The following is a 27703-nucleotide window of genomic DNA, read 5'->3' as shown; positions in this document are numbered from 1 at the left end:
TCAATTAGAAGGTTTCCCACCCTGGCAGAGAAACGTGAATTTAGAAGCACAGTGGAGAGAAACAGAGCTTAGGAAAGAAAAGGCAGCAGAGAGAGACAGAAGAGAGAATACAGAGCTACAGAAGTGTTTATTGAGCATGCTACAGAGGTAAGCAGAGTACACAAGATGAAATCAAAAACAACCATCAAATCTCCCAACTTTGTTAGAAAATTAAATTTTAATTGTGCCGCAATCAAACTGGACTGAATTTTACATTTCTAAAGATGTAAAAACTGAAATTATAGAAAATATACATGACCATTTTCCTACAGAAACAGAATCTATGGATTTTAACCAAATACATTAGTTTAAAAAAAATGTACTTGTCCTAAACAAAATCAAGCTAACTGCTCATTTCATAGATTAGCAGCTTTCTCGATTACAACCTGTAGATTCGGAGTCATGTCTAAGTCAGGTCTGTTTCTAGATACAAAATATTTTTGAAGTTCTTTATTAAAACAGAATATTACAATGCAAGGAAAATTAAGACTAAAGGCACATTAACTTTGGTCCCACCTGGTTGCCAGTTTTTAAAAACTGCCACTTTTCTCTTCACTCGTCATAGGCTCTCCCTGTCATTGTAAAATACATGCACCAGTTTCTGAAATTGCTTGACCAGTCTGCACATGCTCATAAGTCCTCAACCATATTCCAAGTAGAATTACAAACAGGAGATGGCAATATATAGTTAAATGCACGTCAGTCATGTCAACTTCAAAAACTACAGGAAATATTCAGCCACACACAAGACATTACTTTAGTGCTAACATTTAAATGATACGTTTCACAAGAGTATGTACAAAAAGGTTAAGATTCTACAATGTTTTCTATAAACACGACCAAGAGATCTTAGAGGCTTCCTTCCTTACCTTTTAGAAAGGAAAACACAACAATTCTGCAATTTGATACTAGTATAAGATTTAAAAAAAAATAAAAATAATAAATAGATGAGGTCTAATTTACAAGACAAATGCTGAAGAAATAACACCCCCCCCCCCCCCCCAATAAATGAATGAATGAATCTTGTGTATGAAAACAAATGCCCCAGCATACAGAAACAGAGGCGACCACGACTAAAGTTCTGAGACTGAGCAACCAAAGCTTAACCTTTTTACACATCTCCTGATGCAAAATGTATTTATTCACATGTAACAATGTGCCCATGTTTATTCACCCGTGTTCTAAAACGGTAACACTTAGGAGAAAAAACAAAACTTTTTAAGGCACATGTCAACAAATTTAAACAGAAAAAAGTTAAATGAACACTAACACAAATGGCTTCCCTAGTTACATTGGAAAATATGCAGCTAAATGTTAACTGCATTTTAAATCAACTAATGTAATGAACCAAGAAATGATAGAGTGAAGAACAAATCAGACTCTGGTCCCTACTTTGCTGAACAGTCTATTGGTGACAATACACTTAAACAATGCAATAAATCCAGACGCTCTGCTTTTTTTTTTTTTTTTTCTTCTTCTTAAATTGTCGACTTGGAGAAAGAAACTCTCAGATGGTGATTATCGCCAATGTTGTAGTTGTGAAGGTCAATCAATGCCTGGATAGCTTCCTCCACAGTAGACATTTGAAGGAGTGCCATTTTATGGTCTCTAAAAGGGGGGACATGAAGCAAAAAAAAACTCAGCGACATTTAAAATAGACAAACATTACTTGCTCTTTAGAAGGTTCCGTTGGCTGGCCCTGCTACAAATACTTCCTGTATGTTTCAAATAGTCAAAACAGTTGTCACTGGTTTTCCTTTTGATAAAAAAAAGCCAATCCAACACAATTAAAAGGCTTTGGGGCTCCAGTGCATTGAGGTAAAAAGTCACTCGACAGGCAAGTAAAATTATACTTTCAATCTTAAGTCCGTGAACAATAACCAATGCTAAATCTTTATGTTTGATTGAGTTCTTTAAGAGTTTGTAGTAATACACAGCAACAAAACAGATTTTCAACAAATGTATACATAAAACTAATGTGGTAAACTTACTGAAAGAATTTGAAAGCTTTGACAGTTCCTCCTGTATTGGTAAACAGTGTCCGCAAGTCTTCTTCGGTTATTGTTTGCCTAAATAAAAAAACAAAATAAGCCCAAAAACCTATTATAGAAATGATGTAGAAAATGAGGTTTACTTATATACAAAGATACACTTATTATTAAAAAAAGACAACGTTGTGGGTAGATTTAGAAACATTGTAATATGCAAGTGTTCCAGTGTTGCAAACTTCAATAATGGAAATGTGCTTTACTCACGGAATGTTGGACAAGTGAAGAGTTGCAGATGGTGGGAAAATGTTTTGAAAGTTTTTGGAGCCAGGCTTCTTGAAACGATGTAGAGGGGAGTTGCCAAAATCTTTTGTTAGCCCTTGATCATCAAGACCTTCTCGAGGTAGCTGTACTGTCTGATGTTTGGACAATGTAACCCTGATAATCTTTCCATACATCTTCTGTCCATTAAGGTGGCTCATGGCTGGGCAAAATAAATATACACATTTGAACAGAAATAAGATATACAGAACATGCATTGCATTAAAAAAACCCTAAAAAAATAAATACTCAAATTATTTCACATAAGACGCAATGCAACTTAAGAGATGCTATTAGTCCACTGTCATTATGCAGTCTAATTAAAATAAAGAAATCTCAAGAAAAATGTTAGGACAACATTTATGTTTTGTGTTACAAAACAATTACTAATTTAATCAACAAATGTGTAACACTCAAAGTTAGTTTGTGCTCAAAGGCAACACGTAAAACATTATGTTCCAACTAGAATAAAATAAATAAATAAAACAATCCAGCCTTAAAGAGGCTTTAGTGTTTTTAAAAGCATGCAATTACATTGAGGTTATATATAGATACATATTAAAAGCACTGCAATTAAAATCCATTTTTCTCATCAACAATTGCTTTGCCCATATTGTATTTTTTAAACCTCGCATTAGCAAAAATGACTGATGCAAACGTTAAAATGTGGACCTGTCTACCCTTTGCAGTCATCCTTAAACTCCAATAAATGCAAATGCACTATATTTTGAGCGGATAATATAAGGTAAACTAAGGGGCACGTTACAGTTTAAAAACTTTTCCACCCCAGTCCAAGGCGGCTGTAAATTCTCACAAATTAAACATTACAATTCCTATTTAGTGGAGGAAATCTTTAGACAATTAACAGGGTTCAAAGAAAATTGAATGGGCAATAGGGCTAAAAAAAAAAAATTCTCTCATCTTTCTTGTTAATGCAAACCTTGAAATGAGGAAACAGACCTGGCGACTTTATTTTGTACATAATGGGGAAAAAGGGCTAGGAAGGACTTATTCTTGCAAGTAGTAGCATTAGATCTCTATTTTAGCTTACAAGACCTTTTTTTAGTACCAAAAACCCATAATTCAATTATAAATTATTAATTAGACAGTACAGGCCACCCATGCTTAGATCTGTGTTCCTGACAACATTTAACCAGTGTTGATGACATGGAGCAAAAGGAACCCAGTTAAGTATCCAATATTAATGCCCAAAACATGTTTTTTATTAGCTGCATTCAATGAGGCAGCAAAACACAGGTATTTATAAAATACTCCATACAGTCTTAATATACGATACCCACAATAGTAAATCCCCATATTCTGAGGTGAAATCTCTAAATGTGACCCTGTCCTTCCCTTGACTCATCCCATAATTACATTTTCGTGTATGTAACAAGTTGATAATGCGCAACTGATGCATGCTGCTGATGTGAACTGGTATACCTAAAAAACGTATTCAAAACAAAAAGACAAACGAAAACGTCAAGCCCTTTCATTCACATTTTGCGCTATGGTTAAGAGAATAAATACACATGCCTTCTCCCCTCTAGTGTCTCATAACTGCATTATGCTTATGGCCGTGCTGTTTTAAGTCCTTTCACTCATCAATTTATATAGCGCCACTGATTCCAAAGCACTGTACTCACTCACATCAGTCCCTGCCCCATTGGAGCTTACAGTCTAAATCCCCTAACATACACATACAGATAGGCAGAGAGACTAGGGTCAATTGTCCTTTATGCAACAAGACTTTTCTTACCCAGTTGTGATTGGTTGCCATCAGCCATTTGAATAAGAGCACTGTCTTTCTTATTGTATAAAATCTTCACACGCTGCACATCTCCATAAACACCTTATAGTAAGATTTACAGAAAAACAATGCAAAGAGTTTAAATATAGTAAATCAGGCTCATGAACTACATTAGATTTGAAAGATCAAATGAAACAACCAGACACCAAAAGTACCATTCAACCAGTCCTAACATTCACAAGAATGAAAAGCAGATCAAGATCTTGAACAGTGAATTTTGGATAAGAATATATTTGATATACCCTCAAAGCTATGTGAATGACAAAATAAAAAAAAACTAAAAAAAAAAAACCATGCAAAAATCAATTCACATGCATTTAAACAAAAATTAAAAAAAAGTGGCTATGGTGAGTTTTAAAGAAGAAAACAATGATAAAAAGTTAAAGGAAGAACAACTAAAGCAGAAAACAAAAACAAAATAATTACTCAAATTTACGCCAAAGTGCTAACTACAAATAAAAAATTAAGGTGAAATAAAAATGAAATTAATAATAAAAATATAGTGCTAACAATAACATACCGAAGAGGGTAAACAGACTTTGGGGCGAAACCATCTTTAGAAGGAGAGAAGAGCAAGCAGCGTAAGACAAGAAGAGAGAAGAGTCGAGGAAGAGCGGAGATGAACAGATCATCCATAACGAAGGGTGGTTCCCGTAGAATGGTGAAGGTGGTCATGGATCATGGTTCAAGGCAGTTAATTGGGGCAAGTTGGTCCGAGGAACATATTGTTCAAGCCAAGAAGCATGAACATAGGGGTTGAGGGAAGGGGGTGGGAGGGACATACAGACACAGAAGATGGGAGAGGTTGTACAGCAGTATTTGAAAAACATTAAGAAATAGGAAGAAGACCACACAAAGGGGATAAGGATGTAAAGGGAAGGGAGGGAGTTGGGAGATGATGTAGAACAAAAACAATAAAAAAAAAGTGGGGAGAAAATAAAATAAAGGTCAGTACAAAGGAAATGCAGGAGTTTGGTCAGAAAAATGGTTGGCTTATGCACAGTACAAGAAAAACTAAAATGTAGTCATCCAAGACAAATATGAGAAAATCACATTCATATCAAAGTACACAGTACTAATTTGTTTTGACACGGGGAGGCATGCAGTAGAAACAATCTATGTTTTACATTTCACTGCATAAAGCAAGTCTGGCTTTGAAATGCACAGGAAGTCTTCAGTGGATGGTTAGCTGATCATTTAAACATGCAAAATAAGAGACTTAAAAGTAAACAAGTGACAAATGCTTACCATATTTGACACAGAACTAAATAGCAATTCTAAAATGGAAGTAGTCAACATAGGTTACTCCTGGAGAGTAACAAGTTGCTTACTTTCACTCTAGAATCTAACACAGTGAAATGCAAAAAAACAGCCATCAAGAAATCCAGATGATCAAACTTCCCACATTTCATACCAGTATAGACAGCATCCAAACAGAAATGAAGGAAGAGAGCAAAAATGGCAATTTTGGAAGAGAAAAGACAGGTTTCAGAGAAAGACAGTATTAGAGAAGTTTAGAGAATTTGCCCAGGTTACTGCAAAGAATAAGATTACTAAGACAGGAAGAGAGCTTCGTCAAAATCTTTGGAAGAACCTTGAAAGAAAAATGTATTAGAGTAGTTGATACAAATTGAGATTTGTAGAAATAAAATATGAAAAGCAAAAAATGGAGCATGTAAATGAAGAATCAAATTATAGTAATGTGAAATGACATAAAAATCAAAACACAAACATATTCAGAAAATAAAGCTGAACAATTTTGCTGGGCATGATAATAAACTCAGAAGGTGGATGGTGTGGGGTTTAATGCAGTGAATTGAATACCCTGGTACAGTAAGTCTTTGGCAAACAATTGGAATATACAATTACCAGATCTGTCACAAGATAGCATGGATTATCCACTGAAGCTTTAACCATGGCACTCAATTCACAGCAAGAAACTCTACTTCATCTATTATAGATACCAGTTTGTTTAGTAGAATCCAGTTTGTTATAAAATGATATAGATTACATTTGCTCTCCACACATTCAGCTTTTTAACAAACAGAGTTAAATTTTTTTTGCAAAAAGAATGACGTTAAATGCAAAGGATGTGTTGTAAAGAGAAAAGAAAATAGTAGGTGGGGAAAAAGCAATTTCTCAACAATATAAATATGATTGCACATTTAAATGGATTTGTATCACTGACCTCTTCATTCAAGTTGCTTACAAGGAGAACAGTGTTACCTCCCGATGTAACACCATGCATACCAACACGGCCCGCAGCAGCAGCGGCCGCAGCTGCAGCAGCAGCATTAGGTATTCCCAGAGGACTCAATGCACCTGGAACCGCTACAAAAAGGAAAACTCATAAAAATTCATGCTCACAAAAGTGAGTTTAGTAAATTGCAGAAGTAACATTTTTTTTTACTATAGCACACATTTAAACAAGATATAGCCACTTGACTTTATCTGGCACAATGGTACTGCGGTCTTTAGCTACTCTTTGGTAACGATCTATACAGCCTCAAAGCTTTTTATTATAGTGTTAAGAGATTGGACAAATTATTAATTTGATAATTTACCACATGCATATTCCATTCCTAGCTTATATGGTGTCACCTCCCCTCTACCACTTCCAATGTATCACCCACTTGCTGTACTAGTGGTATGTTTGCAAGTAAGTCTAACCAAAGCTCTACATTATCCAACACCACCCTGGTCACCAGGGTACTGCATTACCAGAAGCAGAAAAAAGCATTAAACAATGTAGTCCTGTGAATGGGGTGGTGCTGCTGCTGACATAGGGTGCAGGTTTGGCTAAACTTCCTGCTGGTGGCATGATTGGGCTCCTATGTGGCACGTGGTATGTTTTTACACATCCAAACAAGATGTAATGGCAAAAATTAAATTCACTCCATATTTCAAAAAAATTATAGTGCATTTTTTCTTTTGCTCCCATATGTGGCAGCCGCCTCTGGTCCGTTCTGAGCATTTATATGGCCTAAGAACAGACCAAGCCCAAGTATTTTGCAATGCCCACTGCTGACAAGACCAAATGATACCAGTCACAAGCATATTACAAACGACGGGGCAGATGAGGCCAATGGTAAATTTACAACAAAATACTTTTTAGCCAAGGGGAAAACATGCTTCTGCTCAGGTGTTGGCTGCTGACAGATATACTTCATCAAGTACATTAAATAACAATAATGCAATAACCTGAAAGTGCTTTTGTTTTGCTATATGTGGTTGTGAATTAGTGGGTTACCTTTGTTAAAGCTATTGAGTCCCCTAGCTTTAGTTGAACTGCCACAGATTTTGCTCAATAACTTTTACACTATATTTATTCAGGGCATGTGCTTTACTATATAAGCCTCTATTCACAGAATTAGATGTACAGCACAGATTTACGGTTATGTAATGATCACAAAGTAGAAGAGTATAGGCGTATACAAGCAGCTGCTGAAGTTTAGTTGTTCTAAAGCAATCAGATGTGAATATTTCCAGATGCACAAGACCGTTTACATAAATTCTATTATTTATATGAGCAGAAGTCAAGGACACCATATTAGGTATGAAACAGAACTACAGCCACACAAAACAGCACTTTGCTACACAACAGTCAGGAATTCTCTTTCAGATCATAAACACTAGCTTAGTGATACAAGCCATATTTGGGGAGCATGCTGTAAGGCTTATATATAAAATATTCTTCATACTGGCAGCCTATTGTGCACAGATATATTTAAATCAGAAAAATCATACCTAGAAGAGAAGTTTCCTTGGCAAATGCTGCAGCAATAGCTGGATCTAATGCAGGCTGCCCGTCTCCAGATGGAAGGTCTGGACGTGTATAGTCCCGACTTTTGTCATTGTTGTACTTCACATTTAAGTTCACCAATTTAGAAAAGTCAATGCGAAGGGTACAGCACGCATTATAGATATTTTGACCATCTAACGCCTGCAAAAAATAATACCAGTTTAGTAATGTGGAACTAACCAAATTTGCGTCCCAAATAAACACCATTATATCAATGCAAACATCTATTTGCATATAGCTACTGTATGCAGACTTGAATGGCTACTTATACAAGCAACGTTAATAAAATGTACACACCAGTTTAGCTTGTTGCGCATTAGTCGGGTCTCCATACTGTAGCAGTGCTTGAAACTGATTGTTTTTTGTAAATGTGATTATCTTCAACACTGTCCCAAACTTTGAAAATATCTATGGGTCAAAAAAAACAAAACAGTATAATCAACGCATTGTTTTATACAGATAACAACTCGAACATAACCAGCATAGTTTGTTTTACAAACCTGGTGAAGGACATCAAGGGTGACAGGGTAGTACATGTTGTCAATAATTATTCTCAGTACTGGACTCTGTGCTGAAGTTACTGTAGTCTCACTTCCTGCGGTACTACCCACAGTGGAATTTGTCGCCTGAACGGCAGATACAGCCTGAAGCACTGCTTGGGCTCGCTGAAATGGAAACAAAAACACATAACTTAAATTTGGTGAGGGAGAAAAGCACTGATTTATATAACAGAATAAAAAAAGGGAGAATTTACACACACATATCAGTATGTATTACAGTAGAAAACAAGTCTGCAAAAATACTAAACAAAGATCTTTTAACCACATCTAGACTGTAATTGTTCATCTACTTCCAGCTGGGTGGTGGTTTCACATCAGGACTTCAATCCTTTTTCTTTCACTCACTTCACTTGAGGACTCCTCACCCTCTGTATGGCCCATAGTGCTAAAGGTTTATTGTGCCAATCTTTGTACAGACCTCAATTGTTTTTACACATAATTATTAGGTCACCTCCAAAGTACCTTTTTCAACTAAAGTAACAAAGTTAGACATTTCTAACCTCTCCGTTCCTTTTATTAATTAGGTATGCCACTCAAATTCTTCTTTATCCTTCTTAAGTGCCCTAAATTTTTCCCCATATTAAAGATGTGGTCTAACTGATTAATGGCTTATACAATGGCCATATTATGTTTACATATGTGGATATAGGTAACAGAAAAGCTTTAAAGACACAAGAGCATTTGTTTGGACAAAAGATGTTGTAAGGCCTTTGTTATAAAGAGAAATGCAGTAGTTTAGTTTAATATGAACATGCAGTCTTTTACACTAAATGAGGGCGTTTTGCAAGATTTTTTTTTTACCCTTTTTAGTTAAAAAGTACATACCTGGTTGAGTGCACTGTCTGTTTTGAGTTCTTTATGGTTGGAGTACTGAATATAAATTGGCTGGTTACGTAGGTGTGGGGTCATTGAAGTATAATAATTAACCATTGTGGCAGCTGCTTCTTCTGTTGCCATTTCCAAAAAGGCCTACAACAACATATTATTTCAGATAAAACAAGAACATAGTAACAGTTAAAATTTAAATTCTACAGTCACAGGTATGTATTTGGCAATAGTGTGAATTTAAAAGTGTGTATTAGCTGACAAACGATGCCAATATATGTATGAACATATAGGAACATTGTTTTTCCACTATAAGGTAACATCTACAATATATGAAGTCTACACCATTTACAATGTGGAAATTGAAGGTGATGTCCACCTTTCATCATCATCTAACTGCAAGCACCTCTCCTACCCTGCATGTCAGTAAGAATTCAGATGGCTATGAACAAACGCCCAGCTAAGTGAGATAGCACAAGAGAGAAGCAGATAATGCTGGTTGGGAGCTTTGTAAAATTGCTTTTTTTTCTATCATTCCAAATAAACAGAAGTTTTCAACTGTGTAAATGATCTCAACTTTCCACCTACACAGTTAGGGTGATGAGGTTTGCCCCCACATTTTGAGAATGAGTTCCAACTGAGACGTAATTGAGAAGGAATGGGGTTTTGTAAAATCAGAAATATACACAAGAAAAACCTCCTAATGGAACCAAATTTGAGATCTTTAAAAATTGTGTTTAGAAAAATACAAACAGCACTCTAATGTACTATTTCACAAAGGAACAAGAAATCCGGTGTGCAAAGAAACAATTTGCATAGGCACTCACACTCACTAAAAAGAGTTATGGAGCAGAGATTAAGGCTGTAAATACTGAGCTTGAGCACATTGTTAAGGGCAAATAGGTATGTGCCTATCTAATGAACATAGTGTGAAGGACTTCCAATACTTTGTATTGTTGAATGAGTGATCATATCAAGCCCTTTACACTATGTATTAAAACCTAGTTGTATTGTGTATTTCATCCTTATTGTAGTTTGCTTTATGGAAAGAAAGAGCAAAAACATAAATTTACCTGATTTTTTCCTTTCAGCATTAGGATGTTTGTTACTTTACCAAAAGGTAAACCCAGAGCAATGACTTCTGTCTCTGTTACTTCACCAGGAAGTTTTCTGATATGAAGCACCCGGGAAGGTGAGCTTTCCATTTTATCATCTCCTTTGAACTTTTTGTTATCATTACCATTGGCTGAAATAAAATGGCAGTATTCATATCCAGAATGAATGCGCAAAAATGCTACAAATAAACAATGTTTTTTTTTTTCCATAACCAACATTCTGCTTAGTGCTGTACATCGAGGGAAACATAATACAAATACATAACATATATTGCTATGGAACAGAAGGTAAAGAGGTCACTGCCCAAATGAGCCTAAAATCTATACAGGTATGAGGAATAATTGATACATAAGGTAGAAGAACAACAATTATAGCTGGAGAAGGGGAAAGTGTGCGGCTACTGTAAGATAGTAGCATTAACAGACACAGTTCTAAAAGCAGCCACTGGCGACTGGCATTTCTATGCAGGTACCATGGTGTGATATGGTTAAAATGACAAGACACTGGAAGGTGGAGACATGAAAAGGTGAACCAGTCACCAGGGAAATTTAAAGACAGTCAGCTGCTGTCCTTTACCATTTATCTAGTGAACCTAGTCCTCTTTTGGTTCTGGAAAAAAAAAAAAGTTTGCTCCTGTGCTACATGGGCACACCTGTGTCATTTGGAAGTTTGGGGTAGCTGTGTGCCTAGTATTTTTATTTATATTTGCATCATCATCTGCTGTCACCAAGGATGCACTGAGATGGTATCACTTGATCTTCAAAACAACCCTGTCCTTGGTGTTATAAGACTCAGTGGAAGTACGTTGTAATTTCCCACTGCCATCACAAACTTTAATTGATTTTACATTGGTGAGAAGATTGTTATGTGGAACAGCTGATCTAGAATGCACCCATCTATAACTGCTGTCCTCATGCCACCAACGTATCTAAAAGTGGAACGGTTACCTACCCACAGGTGAGGGAGCCATTTGTTAACCTGAACCAATGAGATTCATGAGACTAGTATATCAAAGCACTATGGACCAGTGACATAACCAAGGTGCTTCATGATCAATTAGTCATGAGGTGTGCTCATATCCTCCTGTGTAACAAAGATTTGAAGCAGGGTGAATACTAACTAAGGTCTCTTATTTTTAATTGATAAAAAGCTTAATCGTTGTTTCTGTTTCACACAACTATGATGTTGGTAAATAGTAACTCCTCCTGAATGCTATTGCATGTATACACACAGGCTTATAAATACACAATGTACACAAACGTGTAAATTAGACACATCTAAGAAAAGGTAAGGCAAGAACAAAAAGGAGGAGGAGTCAGGGAAGTACTTAAAATTTCCCTAACATGTCAATAAAAAGACTTTTTGTTCTTGTAGAGCAGAAATCTCTTGTTTTGTTTGAAAACTGCCAATGTAAAAACATTTAGGTCTGCAATTCTGCACCTGTTTTACTGTCTTCTCCCAATAGAAAATGACCTTGGAATAAGTGAGGAAACTAGCAATGAATAGATTCTTTACAATGTCATAATCATCTGGAATATTTCCACATTGTATGTCTGAATCCCATTTACCAGCTAACAAAAGACTCAACAGATTCTGAACAGCTTTACTTTTAAAGTGTCCTAAATGTAAGCCTTTACAAAACGACTATTCATATCCAGCATGAACAAGCAAAGAAAAGAAGCTCCCGTTTGGAGGGTCAGATGATGGCTGTTTCAAGGTACATTAAAATAAGAGCATCACAATAGAGAAATTGAATACTTTTCATCAACCCTAAAGTTAAAACATATAGCATCAATGGTGCATTGGTTTGGGGAGGTGGGGGCTCCAGTTTGAATCCATAAGTAACCCTTTTTTAAGGGAATTTAATGACACTACAAAGTAAATTCAGGGTGACAAGTGCAAGTACCACAGGAAAGATATGAGTGAACAAGTATACAAGGTAGCAAGGCTCGTGTGTTTCAGCCATTGCAGAGTTACTTCTCTCATTATGTAGGCCACTCAAGTGTCCCCTATAGTACAATCCCCTGCAGCCCAATATCAGTTATAATAAGGTAAAGAATGCAAAGATTAAACATCACAGATTCACCAGGGTGGGGATTTGGTCTGCACCAAGTGCATAACTTTCCTCAATCCTTACCGTTGGTCATTTATATCAGCTGTGGGGTATGCATATGCACTTTCTAATCAGTTTTTGTAATATGCTCAATCCACTTACAAGTCTTTTAGAAATACGTGTTGTGTAAATGTCCAAATTATTGTTAAGCATGTTATTTATTTATTTTTAAACAATATAAAACTATAACATTCACATGCTGCTAAACTGAAAAACTAGCCTTTCTATGCAGAAATGGGGAAGAACAGAAGATTAAACACCTGCATCGTGGAACTGTGGGCAGACAAAAACTACTTGTTTGCGAACATTCAAGGCAGAGAATAAAATACAACAAACATTTATTTTAGAATACAGATGAAACTGGATGATTAAGTTTTATTCAGATAAAAAGAGTGGAGAGGAAAGGTATTGCCTTGCATTTTACTAGCTCTGCCAATTCACATTCAACGTGCGGGTTCCTCACACCTGAGCACTTGGCAAGCAGCATGTGCCATGTAACTAGGGCCACGCAGCCCTTTGATTTAAACTTCTTCTACCTGCAAATACAAGCTAAAATGCAGAGTCATAATTCCAATTATATTAGCAGTTCTATTTTACAATAATCAAAACAAAGCATTTGCACCATTTCCAAAATCTTTATTGCAAAAGTCTCAAATTAAACATTTAAGACTGAAGTTAAACTTGAAATTATGGCACATCTGGAATATGCAACCTATGAATGGGCAATATATTGGTATAGTAGTAAAATTGCAATAAAAAAAATGACAGTAAGGCTATATTTAATACCATTACTGGACTATACAGAGCCATATATTTTTTACAACATTAGGTTTGTCTCGTGATGTGATGACCCAGCAAAATGACTTTATAGTGGAGTCACAGTAACTAGATGAGGAGGAAACTCCATGCTAGAGACAGATGGGGCAGAAAGAGAGGAAATGGGGAATGCAGAGAAATAGGAGACGGGGCAACTGCAGGGAAGAGAAACTCAGTAACAGGCTGGGGCAGCATGGTGGCACAGTGGTTAGCATTGAAATCTCACAGCACAGAACAGAAATCATGGATTCCATTCCAACCAGGGCCTTATACGCGAGTCTGTATGTTCTCCCCATGTTTGCATGGTTTATCTCCAGGTGCTCCGGTTTTCTCCCACTCTCCAAAGACATACTAAAAAAAATGAACTATACTATGTGTGGTAGGAAATATAGATTGTAGCTGCACTGCAGCAGGGACTGATGTGAATGATTAAATATTCTCTGTAAAGAGACGAAACATGTCGGTGCTGTGTACGAAACTTAATAGTGAGATAACAAAATTGAGGTTTCATCCACAAAATTATAAAGCAGTCTGAGACCAGAGTACAGAGAAGATCACTAGCTGGCCAACACCGCTTCATACTTGTGTGGATAAAAACCTCACTTTTTATTGACTATCCGAGATATCTAGAGAAATATTTTAGAATACACATTTTATATATGTATCGTCAAAATACATGTCTTCATATAGTAACTGTAGGAATCTATTTTAGTTATCGCCCAAGTATACTAGGACCTCTGGCCCAAAGACCTTCCAATTAACAAGACCCTATTATAAATACTGAAGCTAATGCACCTAGAGCAATTTATATGTCCAACAGTATATTGTAGGGAGCATCACAACGTGGCTCTAGAATTTTTTTGTTATACTAATTACGCAAACTTCCGGCACAACAAACGTAATGCCTTGGGGTCAAAATTGTGATCTAGGTATTGTTCAAGCTGCCAACTAAGATTTTATGTGTGAAAGGGAGGGACGGGGTGAATCACGTATCTTGAATGTAATGGCGTCTAACCCAAGGATCTGAGGTAATATCACAAAAAGCCTCGGGGCTAGTCTCACTTAGCTCTAGGGTCAACTCAGTACGAGGATAGGAAGTAGTTTTCCCACAAATGCAAGAAAACAAACAAACAAAACGCAGATGCAGCAGCCACGTTTAGGAAATTGCTGGCACATCTTCACAAACAGATAGAAGATAGATCACATGTAATCTAATCTTAGCCTGCACAACTGCCTGATTATCATGTCAAAGACCGAATAGATGAAACTGAAAGAAGGATACCCAAATAGAGGATGCATGCTCGTTTATAGATGCTGCAGAACCTGCCATGAAATAAAGGGTCATTGTAATATAATGACAACCAAGTCTTGGTATACATCAATTTCTCCCTGGAAACAAGTGCACATTTAAGTGAAGAAAAACACCTTTTTCACCTCCAAAATCTAAAATATGCTATGAGTCAAACACCAACAAACAGTTCATCGCTTTAATACACCTGGCTCTGTAACACACTGGACTGAATCATTACCATCTACTGTGCAAGCAACTTCATAAAGGGAGATTATCCTACTGACTTTGAAAGCCACAGGTCCAGGTACACTGGGGAGTGTAAAGCGAACAAAGACTTCTACAGATCTACTTAATACAGATACACCAAAGTTAGTTTCCAAGTAAAAGAAAAATACATTAAAATAAATACTTTTCCAGTTGAATCAGTTTGCAGAATAAAAGTAAGGAGGGAAGTGGAGCAATTGTGGGCTTTTGCGTTTCTTCAGATTTTTGTTCCACTGTCTTTTATCTTAATGTACTTGCTGGACTTCATGGATTCTCCAGATTCCATTTACTCTACACCTGGTAAGAAGCTCTTTGGGTCAACATCCTATATTTTGGCCTCACCACTACATTAAAATAAATATTAAACCAATCATTAATAAGATAATAGATGAAACTGACAAATGGTGACTCCCCCCCCCCCCCCCAGCTAAATAAGTGCAATAAAAATAAACCCCTTCCCTCATGGATTGTGTGTTTTACAGCAGTTTGCTAGTAGTATACCCTGGAGGATATTTAAGGCTCATCTCTACTTGTCTCTTATTTGGTTTGGCAAAAGATCCAGATTTTCCCACTCAATGTTGCAGAAACATAGCTATATAGAGCAGGAAAGCCAGTCTCACTCTCTTTTCTATTTAATTTCCCAGCTAGTGCATAAAAACTCCTGGGTTATCCAGGATACCTCAAGCGCTGCATACATCCTAGACCAAAACAACACAGACGACCCCAGAACAATTACAGCACTTGTAAACCACATATACAAACAGTCCCCTCACCACCACCAATACTCCCTTTTTGGGGCAACACCAATCTACCGGAATTTAACAATCAAAAAAGGGTAGTAACAATAATAATGCAAGTTTCTATTGCAAACAAAACAAGTTACATAAGTAACTTAATGAAAGACATGATAAATACAAAAGTGCATGAACCTTAAAGCTATTTTACAATAAGAAAAAGTTTACTCACCAGTCACAACTATACTGCTCATGTTAGAACTAGGACCATTAAGCACACTTCCAGAAAGCAGTTCGTCGGAACCTCTCTGAAAAACAAATGAATTGTATATGCAAGATTGTATTCCCCGAGATTAAAACTTAATCTGGATGAGAAAATATTTGTGCCATTTAGGTTAGGGTTAGTTGGTTTGCACCAACTTGACTATTACTTAAAAGACTTTGTCCAACACAGCAAAAGTCTGTTTCCCAGCTGAATTTCTGCAGCTTTATCTGGATGTCCCCAATGTGTATCAAAATTGTGGAACTGTGGCCGAGTTTGTTTACTAATCATAAAAAACAAAAAGTACATGTTGGTCGCTCAAAAATAAAGTTTGTTCAGCCAAATGCTATTTAAGGCACAAGAGTAACTATTGTACAAACTCCAACAGGTATGCTCTGCAATGACGCCACAATGTTATACTTCATTTGCTCTACACATTAAAGTTATACTAATATCCTTGTCTGTAGCTTAAAAAAAAAAAAAAGGTTTGTTTAATATAATCTGCTGTATGACAGCTATGTCGGGTATGTTTATAAAATCCAATAGCATGTAATCATATGATAAGCCCATTAAGAACAAATAGCTTTTGAAATTCTTCAACAGTAAATGCTGTGCTACTTGTCATACATTAGTGGGTATACTAACATTCAGTTGAAAGCTACTACTTGAAGTAAAAAAATAAAAAAAACTAAGACCAGATTGACAGTCTACACATTGCCAAAAGTTCATGTGCATTTAGGAAAAAGGAAAAGTGTCAATATATTGTATATAAACAAACAATACCTTAACGCCGACTGCAACATCAGTAACAATGCTGTAAAACAAAACAAAAAAAGATTTTAATACTAGTTTAAATTAGTTTCATTTTATCAACATTACTTTCACAATACTTGAATTTATAATTGGAAATTAAAATTATGTCTAACAATAAGGTCCTTGTTATGAAAGTAGACAACACACAAAATTTGTGGGATCAAAAGTTAAAAGTAAAAGCATACTGGAGCTAAGCAAGTAAAACAGAAATCAGCAGGAAAAAGAATGTGTTTAAATCTCCCTGATTAATATAAGCTGGGATTACAAACCACATCTCAATTTGGCACCCAAATGACCTGATGAAAATCACTCTTTAGCCAGTGCTTGCAATTCAGAGAAGACACTAAATCACTTTGCACGTAGTGTGCACAAAACTTTAAATCACTTTAAAAGAGCTGGCAGCGTTCACATTTCCAAGGCGAGAAATAATTCTACAACATTTTTCACTATGCCTCTCAAACTACCAGCAAGACCTAAAGTCTTCTTATGTATGTATACAACTTTAATGTGTCTGTGCACCCAAAGTTGAAGTGAAAAAAAACTTTAGGAAAAAGAAGGTCACATTAAAAGTGAAAAAAAAGTTCAACATGATTTCAGGCTTTACATCACGAACGCAAGGGTGTGTAGACATTTAATACCCAGTGTGCGTGCGCGCGCGCACACACACACACACACACACACACTTCAGGCGCTTTAGGGATGGGATCAGTAACATGAAAGAAATCAATAACATTTTAAACATTGTCATTTTAGAATGCAACGGTGGAATCTGCACGACTGCCTCTTGTTTGACATATTTTATATTACATTTAATGAGAAAAGAATAAATACCTTAACTTTTAGTATGGCAGATATATTGAATTGGCAAACTGTAAAATGAGCTTGGTACCATTTACTAATTTCATGAACTACAATCATAACATCTATAACACAAAAGATGGGATGAGTTTAATAAATACAAACTAAAAAAAAAAAATACAGTCACTTAGATAGCTTTCTATCTAGATCTGCAGAGAAATGTAATTGAGCCATATCTAAATAAAAGGAAGCAAATACGCACTTCGGGCATGTGTTTTTTTGTACAATTTAAAGGTTAATCACAAAAAAAAAACATGATTTTGCAAAATAAAATCTTTGTGTTGGGTACCACAAAGAAAAACTTCAAAAGCTTGAAATAAAACTTCTGTCCTAAGTCATCAGTTGAAGACTCAGGCAGGTCTGTTGGTACCATGTTGTAAATATCTGACATTCCTTAGCAACATACGTTACCATGGAAACAGTATTGCAGTCAACAGTTTGTTTCCTTGGTTCTGTAACTTTGCTAAAGACTATCAGACATTCACAGCATAACCGCTATTTCAAGTACCACAATGTATTTCTGTAAGTTGCAGAAACCAGTATAACAATTAGGGGCATATTCAATTGTTCCGAATCCCTGTGGCGTTAAAACTATTACCGCGGTAATAGTAAGCTGCATTTCAGCGGGAAAAACTACCGTAATAACTGTAATAGTGTGCGAGTGCAAGATTTTTGGCATATCCGCCAACAATTAAATATGCCCCTTATAATTAGGCAAAATCATAACCCCACCACACAGATATTACTACATTTCAAATCCCCTCTTTTCGGTTTTTAGTGGCAAACAGAGGTGAGATGGAAGCTCACAGAGGTCATTGCTGGAACATTGTATTATCACATGGTTGTCTTAGCAAAGCAGAAGAAGGATGGAGAAAAGTAAAATGGACATTTTTCCCCCATTCCTATTTCATCACTAACTTTGGAAAGACTGCCATGTGCACTGCACCTGTGTCTCTTCATACAGATCACTGATCTTTCATTTCTCCCCTATTCATTTATCAAAAAGGTGGAAATACCTAAAGTCCATATACATTAACTAGTGCTATCCTACCAAATCCAGCGCCACCCTAAAATGTAAGAAAACAGGACCAGGGTACTGCACGAAACCGACATAATTACATAGGTGGGACTCCAAGTTGCCAATGGACATTATTACACAGATGTTAGAAAACGTGCTAAAATGGTGTTCACTTTGCAGCATTTAAAATGCAAACTTCAAAGCTATAAAACGAGTCTAATAAGCATACTGAGAACTTAAACAGAGGTGAATGCAGTTTAATTTTATTTGTAGAATATTAAACAAAAGGGACAACTTTTAGCACCAGCTAAATGTGCTATGCTTATCATAGAAGTCCCCAAGATCACTGCTCAAGCAATTAAATATATTCAAAAAATTCACATCATTTTGAGAAGTTAAGCAAAATAAAAATCAAACAAACTACACCTTCACTCAGGGAGAGTTGAATGCGTTTGTATCCCAAACTTTAGCAGGAAAAGATGCATACACAAAAGCGCATTGACACGCTCACTCGGACGCATCCATTTCTAGAACACTAGCATATTCTCCAGGTTTACATCAGGAGCAATAAGCGTAATGTGAAGAAAGCATAAAAAGGTGGCTTAAAAATGTTATTCATAAATGTGCAGGTCGCATTACCCGTTTACAACACAATATAATAGTGTAATGTAGTGTCACATACACAGAGAATAGTGTAATGTTATCAATGCGAGTCGAATTTACACTATAAAAATACAAACCAAATGAAATACGAACAATTGTTATTTTCCCCCTTTAAGAATCCTTTGCTACCAGTGTCAAAGGAAAATATCAATTAAGCCGTGTGAGTATTCAGTCATGACAATTAGTGTGGCTGCTATGTTATATTGGAGAGATGAATCTGCAAACATTCAATCAGAAGAGGCTAGTTCGTGCTGTCGGTTATTATCACTGCAGCACCCCTCCTGGCAGGTGTATGTGCATCTGCATACCGGTCTACCTCAGTAATAATTACGTTAACACACTCTAATGTACTCTGCCTATACTTGCCGGTCGCTTCAGTCCTGTGTTCCACATCTCTAGCCGTAAAGGAGTCACAAGTGTAAAATGCGGACCCATGCTTTGATGTATATGTGCAGAACAGAAATTAGTATTTTCCGCAAACAAAATAGAACACCCAACTGTACATAAGGCCCTCAGCCTCCAGTCAGTTACATTCCCTGAAACGAATGCTTGAACATCAACGGGTTATGCAATGTAACTTTAGAATTGTAGATTTCTACTGAAAATGCTAAACTTATGCACAGCTTTTTGCTCACTAAGGGGGGTATTCAATTGTTCCTCCGGGCGCCGCCGGAACGAGCGCGTTAAAACTATTACCGTTTATACGGTAATTACTCGCTCAATTTCAGCTCGCAGCTCCCTGAGCAGCGAGCTGAAATTGAGCGAGTAAATTACCATATGAATGGTAATTAAGCGCAATATTACCGTATAAACGGTAATAGTTTTAACGCGCTCGTTCCGGCGGCGCCCGGAGGAACAATTGAATACCCCCCCTAAGAGTCAATATGTTCAATAAGGATTTACAATTCAGATGATCAAAGGCAATGGATAGGTAACCAATAAGAAAAATAGTATATCCCTAAGATTTCACTTTTCTGAAACAGTTTATCAAAAATAAAGGCAGTAAGAAATTTGTTTAAAAAAAACATTTTACCAAAATAGGAATAAATTTTGAAGAACACTCATCTACGATCGTGTTCCTTTAAGCCATGGCATATTACAAATGACAAGAAGAATGTACAAAAAAGATAAAATTTGCTGTTATATAATTAAGTGCACATATGTCTAGGCAGATGTTGTAATACATCTTCAACAAGTATTCACAACAGATAAAATGTAATGTTTTACCACCAGCTTTAAAGAGAAACACAGAAATAAATGAGCATTTGAAAGGGATAAATGCAAGATTCTTCTTTACTTCATAGACACAAACGAGGCATAACTATTGTTGTCGATGTTTCCAGACACTAGTGTGAGCGACAATCACTATATAGACAAAGAAATTCCAATTACAAGAAACACGACTTACGAGAAAACACCCAAAGCAGATTTTCGACTAATTACCAATGCAGTCTGCTAGCAATTCTGATAGTTTAAATTATTCCATAATCTCTGCAAATCTGTGCTAGGAGAGTGAGCAGCACTGTTTTGGAACATTGCATATTACTTCAAACAACAGATTGCTTAGTCACTGAAGAGAAATGATCAATCTATTGCCCAAACGGCTGATTTTAATTTAATTTCTGAAAGCATAACACAACTATCCAATCCGGGGTTTTTAGATTAATGTTATCAGTTTCCATACATCACCCATGCCACCACCACCTAGAGATAGTCACGCCTACTGTCTTGGACAACAAGTTATAAGGATTAAAATTCCTCTCATCCACATTATAGTTCCAATAACCAGCACATGAACACTGGGACAGGGGGGTTAAGTCTTGAAATTCAAATAAGAAAGAATGCAGTCATGGCCGAGTAATGGAAAGGAAACTGCTGGAACGTCCAATTCAAATTTTTAATTTAATCACCAGACAAATATACCAAGAAACAAACAATAATCACGCTGAAATTATTTAATTAACTTTTACCTAACAACTGCATGCTGAGCGATCTTCATATTAGATGACCTGTACACATACAAAAAATGTAGTATGCTTGGAATACATAGAACATAAGACAGGGCTGGAAAAATCCAAGGAGGCAGGTAGCCAATGCATCTAAATTATTACTTTTGGTGCCTAACTTTCAGAAGTCTTTTATAGTGAGGAGCAATAGAAGATATGCATTCATTGACCTTAGATTTGACTGACTAATGTAGAATTCTGGAGTCATTCTGTAGTCACTGTCAACTCCATAGAAACAGACTATAAATACCAAAATATATAGCAACATTAAAATATTATATTCAATGTGCATTTCTTTTCAAAAGGGTCATGCTTTGATGAATTCCATGTGTGAGAACACGTTACTTATTAATCCTTTGAAAAAAGGATAAGCACATCTAACAAATTCCTGATCAAACCCTTTCTTAAAAATATATAAATAGTAAGTGTTTTTCTATGTATAGGGCTCTTTGAAAGGAAATATTATCATCATCATCTTTTATTTGTTAGGCGCCACAAGGTATCCGTAGCGCCGTACACAGTACAAACAGTGGACAATACAGGGTGAGACAGTACAGAACAATAAACAAAAATACCAATACTTCAAAAGCTTCACACAGGGTAATACAATAAGCACGGAGTAGAAGAACGGGTGAGGAGACAGGAGGGAAGACGGCCCTGCTCATGTGAGCTTACATCCTAAGGGAGGTTGGACAGAACAGGCACAAGGGGAGCCAAAAGAGAGACGGGAGAGTGAGTGGAGGAGGAGAGGTGGTTAAGTGGATGGTTGGTAGGCTTCACGGAAGAGGTGAGTTTTCAGTGCACGTTTGAAGGAGCACAGAGTAGGAGAGAGACGGATGGAACGAGGGAGGTCATTCCAGTGAAGGGGGGCTGCCCGGGAAAAGTCCTGGATTCTGGAGTGGGAAGAGGTGATGAGAGTGGAGGAGAGGCGGCGATCATTGGCTGAGCGCAGGGAGCGGGCAGGAGTGTGAATGGAGAGGAGGTTAGAGATGTAGGGGGCGGTAGAGTGGGAGAGAGCAGCTTGAAGAGGATTCTATAGGGGAAGGGAAGCCAGTGTAAGGAGAGGCAGAGTGGGGAGGACGAGGAGGAGCGGCGTGAGAGGAAGATGAGTTTAGCGGCCGCATTGAGTATAGAGCGGAGGGGGGAGAGACGGGAGTGGGGGAGGCCAGTGAGGAGGAGGTTACAATAATCGAGGCGGGAGATGAGTGCGTGGATGATAGTTTTGGCGGCGTCCTGTCAGAGAAAGGGACGGATGCGGGCGATGTTGCGTAAATAAAAACACCAATGGGAATGGTAACACAAAAATCTTATTTATTGTTCCACCGTTTATGTTTTACAAATTTGAAGAAAAAAAACAAACAAAACAAAAACCTACTGGTTTATTTGATAGAGTTTCCAACTAGTATTAAAAGTTTTAGTGTAAACCTGGATCTATGATTTTATTATAGTCAGTTTATCTGCATGTAATCGGTGCTAGCAGGCAAGGAAAACCTGATACTGGTATCTTACATTGCCCTTGGACTGCCATTTGCTAGGGGTAGTCTTTTTGACATTATTGCAGTTTGAGTTTTGAAAGAAAATTTTTCACTCTCTTTCTCCCACTGCTATTACAGTCCCGCAAGAGAGTTGCACAGAGCATTTTCATTTCAAAGTCCAGTCTATTAACACCCCTTTTTACACAGAAGCATGGACTCGGGAATAGCCCAGGTCAATTGTCTGTGTGAACGGGTCCCACTACCGTGGTCGCAACTAGGGTTATTCCCAGATTGGGGTCAGATACGCAGCAAACCCGGGTTCAGTTAAAAGCAGCTTATTGGACGGGCTTAACTTGAAACGGTAGGGCAAACATGGGTCCAGTGTGAAAGGCGGCAACCTGGAATATACCCAGGACCAAAGTGCGATGTGAAGGGTTGCAACACAAGTTGACATCATGTTCATTATCCCCTGTTTGGCCTGGGATTTTGGTTAGAAAGCGGTATAACAGTTAAGGAACAGCCCATTCCTTAATTTCAACTTTAACATTTTTCTCTTAAAATACTGTTCATTCAAGTCTCAATCATATACTAAAGCATAATGACATTTTTGTTTTATGGATATAGTCAATGGCACTTCTACATACACTAACTACTGGACTTCACCTGTGCATATGCCTTTTAATAGTCACTTCAATCCCAAACACACTGCATACCTGTGCTTGCCTGTTCTCTGCATTTATACTCCCTGTACCTCTGTCCTGTTCTGATATCTCTGCTCTATCCCTGGCTCAGATCTCTATATTTAAAAAAAAAAAACAAGGAGGGCCCGATTGTGTGCTCTTCATCAATTCTATCAATCCTTCTACTGCTTTCCCCAAATCTGACTAGCTACATCCTGGGATGAAATTGCCGACAGTTGCAGCGCACAGGACACCGGATCAGTAAGAGGCTGTGGATGATCATTAAAGGAGTAGACTGGGGTAGTTACTCAAGGCAACGACCCCAAGCCATATACTAATACTGCTGTGATAAGAAGTGCCAGTAAGGTGATATCACCATTTTTTGCACACTACAGTGGTACTGTACTTTTATTTATTTTTTAAGCATTGTGGATGCAATGTGATTTACAGTGATGTAGATCTGTCTGGAGGCAAGAACTGCAGGCGAGGAGAGGAAAAGTAAGAAATACAAAATATAATCAGTCCAAGTCCATTGGTCCACCACTGTATGAATCTCATTATCCCCCTCCCCCCACTTCCTTGTATACCAATGCTTCTAGTGTGTGTGCGTGCTATACCTGCTTATTATACCCTCCAATTGCCCTTTCTGCCTCACCCCTCTGTCCTTATCTCAATCCGTGTTCAGTAGAAAACATTGGAAAGGAAAAACAAAAACACTAATACATAAAGGGAAAATAAAAATAACTTTAAAACAATTTTTTTTAAAAAAAATAAACTCACAGAACTCAAAAGAAAACAAGACAACCAATAAACAGACAGCTGCATAAAGCAAACAGAAACATACACAAATAGCTGCAAAGTGAAACAGAAAGAAAATTATATATACACACATATATATATATATATATATACATACATACATATATATATATACATATACACACACACACATATACACACACCCCCAAAGACTGGGCGAAATGTAGATAAACATGCTTATAAATGGGTTTTCCCTTAGTTCATACAAAACCTGAAAACTTTGGGTACTGTCACACAGGTGCTTTATGCAGCTGCATTTTGTACTCAAAGAAACATTTACACTCCTTTGTCCCCACATAGGCAGCAGAAGTGTTTCGTTTTTGTAATACAAGAACAGATATGCTCTATGAACACTCATGTGACAGAAACACAGCGCTTACACTGCCAGTTACGTGCAGGAAAAACCATAGAGATGGCGCCTGTGCAACAGTACCATAAATTACTAAGCCATGCCACACGACTGCTACATTTCATATTCTTTATTTCGTTACAGACATTGCGGGGCAGATTCAATTGGCCGCGATGTTCCTCAGAACATCGCGGCCGTGCATTTTCATCGCTACTACGGTAAAAAGCAACACTAATTTTTTGCTCGTACCTCTATGGGTCGCGAGCAAAAATGAGTTACTTTTGTAAGAAAAGGAAAAAACAAAAAAGCTGTGTGAAGTGTCTCCTGGCCGTTCCGGAGGCACCACACGCAAATTTTTGCATAATTGAATTCTCCGTAAAAGTTATAAAAAAAAAAAAAAGGTGCAAAAATATAGGCCCAAGTTTTGGGAGGTCATGCACCATTTTCTTTTGCAAATGTGCACATTTTAATTGGTAATAGCCAACAGGTCAAAATGGTAGCAACTGCATTGATGAAATGATTGTCTTAATGGATGGAGCTTGATGGATTGCAGTGTTCATTACTCATTGTGGGTTATCCACATTTGCAAAACTTACATTTTATTCTGCAGAATCAGATGTTTACATTATTTAAGAGAAAGAGCATCTATGTTTTTGACATAAGGGGATGTCTATGCTACATACTTCCTATTTCAACAGCTATATGTGTCTTTGTGGCATAAATCTGTTTCTGTCTTGCATTAAGTAACATTTCATTATTCATCCAATTATGAGTGTTTTTTAAACTTATGCTTAGATAACACCAACAGTATTTAACAAATTTGCTCAAAAAGATGCACTTGATGAGCTTCAAAAAGGAACGTGATGTCAGATGAGTGCTTTAGAACACTGTACTTTCCCAGTTAAAACAAAGAGCAAAATTTGGAAGTTTTACAACCCAAGCAACAAACTCTACTCTTCTTGTCACCACACAGCACTTTCTCCTATTAAAACGCTGCATGTAGTGTTTGTTAAAAGACATGCAACATTAGTGTGTCAGTACCAAGACAGTAAGGAATGTTGTACAAGTAGAAAAACTCAGCATTCTGAAAGGCTTTTTTTTTTTTTATATCACTCTGCTGTTAAACACTAAATTAGTTTTTAAGATCTTGCATCAGAATCACATCATTTGAAAAGTAATAATTTAACATGTGCTTCTGGTAGGAGATGCAAAAGACATGTGCTCAAGGCAACATTGGTACACAAATGGGAGGACCAGTGCACTATGAAAAGCAGAAACTGACACAGAACAAAGACTAGGCCTTTATTAGTAAACATCACTAGCTCTTGTATCCAAAGGCATATAACCCAATATGTTAACTAATACAAGAACATAAATCATAAATACAGAATAAGTGTTCTTGCAATCTCCAAGGAACCATTCCATACTAACAGTGTTTGTAAATACCATGTCTTATCTGTGTGTTTGCATATGACATTTTCTATGTAAATGTCAACATTAGGTCCAGATGGTGACCATCTTTTTTTTTTTCTACACACATGCAAGAACCCTTTGTGTGCCCAGAGACAAAACATGATTTTTTGCAGAGTAAATAATTAGATATAAGTAACTTTACAAGACCCACCCAATGCTTAATATTCAGATTACACTTATAGATCAAGCACTGTACAAGAAAAATGAAGCATGAAGGTAATGTTTGTCTGTTTATGGCATATTTGCTTGTATGTTCACTGCTAATGTACACAATAGTCTACAATTTTCAAACAGCAACATAAATATCAGATGCCCTATTGCAACTGTGAAGCCAACTATCACAGCTTATATCTAGCAGAGGACTTTCATAAAGTAATATTATTCAGTCCACTGCTTTATATGTATTTTCAGGAGGAGAAGTCTCAATTATTTCCGTCATGCTGCATTTATCAAGGCGGATGCCACTGGCCACAATAAGCAGAATACCCCCCCTCCTCCCTTCCATCATGAGATAGAGCCATGCAATGTGCTGACTGCTTTCAATGGATCAATGCCAGGCCACAAAGGACCAATTCCATATGCATGAAACGCCCATTGTCCGACTGTCCTCAAAACAAAGCTCAATTTCCTATGCTTTTTGTTTTTAGCTGAAAGCTCTTAAAATAGTACCATAGCAAAAAACAAAAAAAAACAAAAAGTAACTAGAATACACAAACAAACAAGAATATAAACAAACACAGTACTGCCATAAGAAACAGACACACTACACTGCTAGGTGACTGGATGAGAACTGTGCATGTCTAGAATTAACAATGCATTACTAGATGATGATAGTAAACTGTATATTTACACAATACAGTGGATAGTGAAAGGCCCACATAACACACCCCTGATATCATAGGGAAGGATAAAAAAAAACCAAGATAACACAACACACAATACAAGCAGGAGATGCTGTGTTATGAGTCAGGTGCACGAAGCAGAGCACACAGCCGGCCTTCATAGAGGCCCGTCTCCAGCCTCCGTCCCCCGCGTGGTTTCCTAGCGCACCTTCCAGCCCCCTACCGACACAAGCGGCGGCCCGTTATACACCCGACTCCAGCGGCCGGGCCACATTACAGGCGCACTCTGTGGACCGTTACAAAAACCCTCCTGAATTCCCGCCATAAAGGGGAGGCCCCCAGGTAAATTAGCTGCACTGTTCCTTTACACATACACACCACACGGGTCTTATACACAGATAATGAGACGTTACTACATGCAGACAGATATCGTACACATGCACAGCTTTTTATCAGAGCCAAAAACATACCCGTCCATTGCCAGATTGGAAAACACTCCTTATACGATCTTGAACAGCACCACCACCGACTTCACTCATAAACAAAATGGCGCTGCCTCATGGGGCGGAAATTGCCGAGTCCTGGGCGAGCCGAGCCGACGACAATGTACGGAAATCACCGAGCCAGGCGCCTGGAGGGGATGGACTTTATCAGCTCAGACTTTGCTTTGACAAGTCGGTTTTTCTCTTGTGAGCGAAAAACAAATTCTCCTCTTACATTATCCATCAGGGCTGTGCACTGAAACAGTGCAAGGTCTCTGGAAATG

At 37.3% G+C, this 27703-nt stretch overlaps 1 protein-coding gene across 1 annotated transcript; it reads right to left on the bottom strand.

Annotated features, from left to right (window-relative positions):
• Positions 1 to 108: 108 nt before the first annotated feature.
• Positions 109 to 27538, bottom strand: PTBP2 (polypyrimidine tract binding protein 2). Its single transcript, XM_075182331.1, has 14 exons — positions 27408 to 27538; positions 16725 to 16755; positions 15912 to 15987; positions 10419 to 10591; positions 9346 to 9489; positions 8461 to 8625; positions 8258 to 8368; positions 7906 to 8101; positions 6347 to 6489; positions 4679 to 4712; positions 4108 to 4200; positions 2295 to 2511; positions 2031 to 2108; positions 109 to 1647 (listed from the first exon to the last, which is right to left on the bottom strand). Exons 1-14 carry the CDS (start codon positions 27413 to 27415, stop codon positions 1518 to 1520), a joined length of 1599 nt encoding a protein of 532 aa, XP_075038432.1. The 5' UTR covers positions 27416 to 27538; the 3' UTR covers positions 109 to 1517.
• Positions 27539 to 27703: the final 165 nt, after the last annotated feature.

The sequence above is a fragment of the Mixophyes fleayi genome, chromosome 8 (genome assembly GCF_038048845.1).
Source record: "Mixophyes fleayi isolate aMixFle1 chromosome 8, aMixFle1.hap1, whole genome shotgun sequence".
In the NCBI taxonomy this organism is placed as follows: domain Eukaryota; kingdom Metazoa; phylum Chordata; class Amphibia; order Anura; family Limnodynastidae; genus Mixophyes; species Mixophyes fleayi.
The sequence above is the reverse complement of the archived record's forward strand: the minus strand, read 5'-3'. Positions and strand labels throughout refer to the sequence as shown.